This window comes from Anastrepha ludens, chromosome 3 (assembly GCF_028408465.1).
Source record: "Anastrepha ludens isolate Willacy chromosome 3, idAnaLude1.1, whole genome shotgun sequence".
Lineage (NCBI taxonomy): Eukaryota > Metazoa > Arthropoda > Insecta > Diptera > Tephritidae > Anastrepha > Anastrepha ludens.
In genome coordinates this window covers 106,450,687-106,456,686 of record NC_071499.1, presented here as the reverse complement: position 1 = coordinate 106,456,686, position 6,000 = coordinate 106,450,687, and the positions used below count along the sequence as shown (strand labels likewise).

At 42.9% G+C, this 6,000-nt stretch overlaps 1 protein-coding gene across 2 annotated transcripts; it reads right to left on the bottom strand.

The window, feature by feature from the left end:
* Window positions 1-270: 270 nt before the first annotated feature.
* On the bottom strand, window positions 271-2,741 carry LOC128856676 (glucose dehydrogenase [FAD, quinone]-like). Of its 2 annotated transcripts, none has more exons than XM_054091990.1 (3): window positions 2,650-2,741; window positions 2,199-2,581; window positions 271-2,090 (listed from the first exon to the last, which is right to left on the bottom strand). In XM_054091990.1, the coding sequence occupies exons 1-3, from the start codon at window positions 2,693-2,695 to the stop codon at window positions 522-524; spliced, it is 1,998 nt and encodes a 665-aa protein (XP_053947965.1). In that variant the 5' UTR covers window positions 2,696-2,741; the 3' UTR covers window positions 271-521. The 2 variants fall into 2 exon arrangements, with proteins under 2 accessions (XP_053947965.1, XP_053947966.1); XM_054091991.1 differs by having other exon boundaries at window positions 2,199-2,578; window positions 2,650-2,732.
* Window positions 2,742-6,000: the final 3,259 nt, after the last annotated feature.

The following is a 6,000-nucleotide window of genomic DNA, read 5'->3' as shown; positions in this document are numbered from 1 at the left end:
CGCGAGAATTTTTATAAAATACACACAGTATTTTTCGGCTTAATTTAATTATTTAATCTAGATTTTTTTAAAGACGACCAGTGGAACGGGCGGGTTTTCGCTAGTCTACTATAGTATAAGTTCCCTCGATATATGCATAGTATGTGTGGCCTGAAATTATTGAGAGAATACTTCCAAATGAGTCAACTTCCAAAAATATTACTTAGATCAAAACTGTTCCTTAAAATAAATTTCGAAAATATTGCGAGCGTCTCTTGTTACCTGTAAACTTTGGCTTAGGATGCACTTTCTTTGCGATACGCTTTCCGCTTAAAGGGCTCAATAATTCAAATGGCCTTTGCTAGTTTAAGTTAAGGAGACTAAGGGAATACCCCTGGACATGTTTATAAACATACCTGTATGCACTCTGTGAATACTTAAAAATTTTGTCTTATGTATTAAATTAAGTATATATATTTTCTAACATAATTTATAACACTTAAAATTTATTCACATTTTTTAAAACTCACTTTCACCGACCATCACGCTACTTTCTCGTTCCAATCCTCTTCGATCACAATGGCTGCCTTTTCGGCAATGATCGTCGTTGGTCCATTAGTGTTACCACTCGTTATTTCTGGCATTATACTTGCGTCCACCACGCGCAATCCGTTCACGCCCCGCACACGCAAGCGTTGATCCACTACAGCATTCGAATCTGTATCGGCGCCCATTCGACATGTACCCACCGGATGCCAAGCGCCAATATACAAATATTTCACGTAGCATAGCCAATAAGCATCTGAATCGTAGGCCAACTTATCGCACTCCTCAATAGGCACATGTAACATTTGCAAGCCGTAGTTCCTGAATGCCCTTGTGGCACACATGCGCTGCACGAAGCGTACGTAGCGTAACAAAGTCAACTGATCAGCACGCTCGCTAGCATAGTTGTTGTATATGAGAGGGTGCGCCTGAGGATCCGCTGAGCGTAGACGCATCCTGCCGCGCGATTGTGGACGCAGCAGTGAACCGTATATTTGTAAGAGGCTGCGGTTATTGGCGGCGCGCGAAATCCCATCCACTATTTCATCGCGCAGTTGTAGAAATTCAAAGGTGTTGCGGTCGGTACCCGCAGGTACGATTGTGTGCGAAACTAAATGTAAATCAGGAAATTGACTGCTACTGCTGGCATTGGTATTAATGAAACCCATGATACTAATACTGGCGGCAAGTGGACCCGATTGGCGTAGAAAATAGTCAGCAACGCTTTGCGGATCGCCGACACTTTGTGAAACTGCAATTTCACGTTCAAAACTGAGTAACAATGGTAACATGCCATGATCGTGTAGGTTGTGCCCAACGGGCAAATCTGCGAGCTGAGGTATACCCAGCTCAATTAGGTTTTCACCTGGCCCAATACCGGACTGTAGCAAAAGCTTTGGTGAGTTAATTGCGCCAGCTGCAACAAGTACCTCACTACGCACAAGCGCTTTTAACTGGTGGCGACCACGCAACAAAAATTCTACCCCCACTGCACGGCTATTATCTGATGAGAAGAGTATCTTTGTAGCTAAAGCATTTTTGATGATTTGGAGATTAGGTCGGGTACGCGCTACTTCGCCTAAATAAGATTTCGCTACACTCATGCGCCTGCCGCTTTTAATATTCGCTGGAATAGCTTCCGTGTAGCCAACACGTGTACCCTCTGCCAAATCGGGAATATAGCGCAAACCCAGCTCGCTGCTGGCGTTGAGTACCAGACGCGTTAGATCGTTGTGTTCCGCTAGATGTTCAAAATAGTTTAATACTAATTCACCTACGGGTTTAACGGAGGCAGCATGCATTGACGCTGTGGTCGCTTTTTCATACAGCAACTGCATCTCCTCCCATGACCACTGGTCGCAACCTAACTGGCGCCAACGATCAAAATCTTGTTGATTACCCAGCAAGAAAATATTTCCACTCATTGAACCAGAACCACCAAGCATTTTGCCGCGCGGCCAATAGCAGCGACCCATACGCATGCCTTGGCAACAATTGGGATTGGTTTCGGCGTAATCAGTCCAGGCATATGAGCTACGATGTAGCGATGAACTCAATGTGAAGATCTGCGAATGAAGAGGTAGAAATAAAGCTACTGGTGCCAACTAAAGCGAAAGAGCGCAGCTTCAGCACTACATTGTAGTAGGTCGGTCGCACAGAATCAAATCACTCACCTCCGATTCAATTGGCGGATCATCGCCCGCCTCTAGCAATAACACTCTTATGCGCGGGTTTTCGGTTAACCGACTGGCGACTACCGACCCAGCTGTGCCAGCACCCACAATAACAAAGTCGTACTCTCGCAGACCGTTATTGAGCGCTTCTTCCGCAAAGTCGGCTGGCCACTGATCGGCGCGTGTCATTTCACACTTGGCTGCATTTATCGCTGTGAAGAGACTGCCAACAAGCGCTTCAGCGCTACCCACTGCTGAGCTGGCACAGCTGCTGCCTGGCAGTGTGTCATTTGTCACTGTCGGGGGTGAATCGCCGCTGATTACGCTGGCAAGCGTTGTGCTGGCGACCACCGCGATCACCACAATCACCAACAATAACACTGCTGTCGAAGAGAAGATGCTTGAAAATTAAATTTTGTTTACCGTTAAAAGAAACACTTTTACTAATTACCTAAAATGCAAAGACGGCATTGCGAAAAGGTAGCACTGAATATCATATCGAAACGCGCAATCAGGGCGTTGAGGCTTAACTGAAGATCTTACTTTTTCACACAATTAATTTGGAAAGCAGTGAAATGTGTTGATATGAAATTTTAATTATTTTATATTATATGGCTTTTTGTAATCTCTGTATTGTGTGAGCAAGCTTACAAAAACAAAGGCCCACATTTTTTTTTTAAATACATTGTTAGCGTGTTTTTCTTAACTTTGTTTTATAAACAGATTATCATATCAACTCGGCATACTTGCGCTGCAGTAGTCCGCTTAAGCGCCCCGGCCCCTTTATTATCTTGTTACTACGCCTGTTTTTTTGTTTTTGCGCTAAATGACAGGTACAGCTTTTTTCTGTTTGCGTACAGCGCGCAACGAACGATAGCACATCAGTATTTTGAACAGTTTTGACTTTATTTAGATAGGTAGGTAGGGTGGTTGTCGTAAGACACACTTAGACCTTCGGCAGGTCCATTATGATACCACTGGAGCTTATCCTTACTCTACGTGTTCCCTTTCAAACCATCCGGTTGCTTTGATAAACGAGCAGAGCTTCGTTAGTTTTAGATGGGCTATATCCGCTACATCGGTTAGAAATGCTGTATCGAGGGTGCGCAGCCTTCTCCTAGCTAGGCTTTCACACTCACATAAAAGGTGTCTGACTGTTTCCTCTTCTTCTGTATTTAGACAGCTTCTACAGAAATCGAAGTAAGGTAGTCCTAACCTTCTAGCGTGGCTGCCTATTAAACAATGACCTGTTAATACACCTATCATTTTTCTTATAGATTCCCTGTTGAATCTTAGCAAGATCTTCGATCGACCGCTGTTCCAGTTCGGCCATGTCTGTCTGCTTAGTTCGCATGTTGTGAGGTTTTGCCAGATTGTATTTACCTTTTTGATGGTTTCCCTGTCTATAAGTAATTTACAAGTGGCTATAGGCATGGGTATCAGCGCCTTATCCGGTTCGAGATCGAGCGTTGTACCGGCTCTTGCAAGTTCATCCGCCTTACAATTTCCTGGAATGTCCCTGTGGCCTGGTACCCAGATAAGGTGCACCTTGTAGCACTTAGATACGTCATCTAGTAGTTTAAAACATTCTAGAACTGTTTTTGACGAGTGCGTTTTTGATTCCAGCGCTTTTATTGCTGCTTGACTGTCCGAGTAAATGAAGACTTCATTTGTGGATAATACTCTCGTTTTTATTTCTTTAAGCCCCTCTTTTATGGCAGTGACTTCCGCCTGAAATACACTGCAATGATCAGGTAAGCGAAATGATTGGCATACTCCGAGTTTGTCGGAGTAGACCCCTCCACCTACTTTGTTATCCAGTTTTGAGCCATCTGTGTAGATGTTTAAGTCATTTATCTTAACAATGAGCCCGTTATCCCATTCCTCTTTGGAAGGAAATACTGTGACGAAGGATTTATTAAAATTGATGTCCTTGGTCCTACAGAAATCCGTTGTGTTGGGAATGCAGGGGAATTGTTCTAAAATTGAGGAGTGTCCTCTTTGGTTCGTTCTGAGTAGGCCGATTTCTCTTAGTCTGAGAGTTGCTTTGGCAGCTGTTTGCTTACCGTACTGCTCTATTGGTAAAATGTTAAGCATGATATTTAGTGCATCTGTGGGTGTGGTTCTGAGGGCCCCGCAGATGCAAAGACTGGCCATTCTTTGTACGTGTGCCATGGTTCTTTTAATGTACAATTTATCTAAAGCTGGCCACCATACTAATATGCCGTATGTTAGGATAGGTCTGACAATTGCCGCGTAAAGCCAGTATACGATAGATGGGGAGAGACCCCAACTTAGTCCTATCAGCTGTTTACAAGAGTATAGTGCTATTGTCGCCCTTTTTACTCTATCTTCGACATTTGCCTTCCATGTTAGCTTTCGGTCTAGTATTAGACCTAAGTAGCGGGCCTCATCACTAAATGACAGTGCCGTTCCACCTAGAGTCGGAGGAGTTATATTTGGTATTTTGTGTTTCCTGGTAAATAGGATTAGTTCAGTTTTATTGGGGTTGACGCTTAGCCCATTTGCTTTTGACCAGTTTTCAACCATATTTAGTAAATCCTGCATGACTTCTATGAGTGTATTGGGGAATTTCCCCCTTACTACCATTGCAACATCGTCCGCATATGCTACTACGTGTTGTCCTCTCTCCTCTAGGCTCTTTAGCAATGAGTTTAGTGCCAGCACCCATAGGAGAGGGGACAGCACGCCGCCTTGAGGTGTTCCTCTGCTAACTTTTTTCTTGATCTCTGAGGCCCCTAGGGTTGCGATCACAAATCTGCTCAAGAGCATGTTTTTGATGAACTCAACCAGAGCGCCAGAGATCCCGAAATCCGTCAGTGCCTTTATTATGGTATCCGGTAGGATGTTGTTGAATGCGCCCTCGATATCTAGGAAGGCTACCAGTGTGAATTCTTTATTATACATTGACTTCTCGATTTCTGTAACAAGTGAGTTAAGTGCTGTTTCAGTTGATTTCCCTTTACAGTACGCATGTTGTGAGATGCTGAGCTTATTAGGGCTGATGTTAGCCCTAATATGCTCTTCTAAAATTCTTTCTAATGTCTTTAGCAGAAAGGAGGATAGGCTTATTGGCCTGAAATCCTTAGGTGTTGTGTGTGAACTTTTTCCCGCTTTAGGGATAAAGACCACTTTTACCTCTTTCCATGTTGATGGGACACTTTTCAGTTTCAGAGCGGCCTTAAATATGGCCGTCAACCACTCCATGATGTAGTTGAGTGAGTGTTGTATTTGGGCCGGGAATAATCCATCTGGGCCCGGGGATTTAAATGGTTTGAACGTGTTCACTGCCCAGGTTATCCTAGTTTCAGTGATTATTTCAATTCAATTCAATTTATTTGATTTGTTTTGTACATAGTAAGACAGAGTCTTGTGGTAGTACATCTTCTTATAATTCTAGAATACGAGGATGGTATAACTACGTACTTATAACTACGTACTTATTTGTAAAAGATCTTTCCCGTATAATCTAGCACTCCGTCAGCCCTTTAAAACAATATCAATATATATAAACTTTTACTTTGTCTTCATTGTTTTGGACGCACTTAAAAGCGTACAAATGTCGCGTCCGTTACCGTGAAAATGCCCATATGAATCCAAATCTCAAAGTTCACAAAAAAATTAGAAAAAATCCACAAACTTTCCTTACAATTCCACGGTTTTAATTAGAATTTTTAGAAAAATTTCGAGTGTGCAGTTTTATAACCCACTGAATTCTAGTATAAAAAAGTGCAAGTTTGAAGTTGCTAGAACATTTTTTTCTCTGCCGCTGTTACGCATT

Coding starts and splice junctions, on each gene's coding strand:
- LOC128856676 (XM_054091990.1), bottom strand. CDS start 2,695: ATGATATTCAGTGCTACCTTTTCGCAATGCCGTCTTTGCATTTTAG. Junction 2,582..2,649: donor ATGCCGTCTTTGCATTTTAG/GTAATTAGTAAA, acceptor TCTCTTCGACAG/CAGTGTTATTGTTGGTGATT. Junction 2,091..2,198: donor ATCCGCCAATTGAATCGGAG/GTGAGTGATTTG, acceptor CTTCATTCGCAG/ATCTTCACATTGAGTTCATC.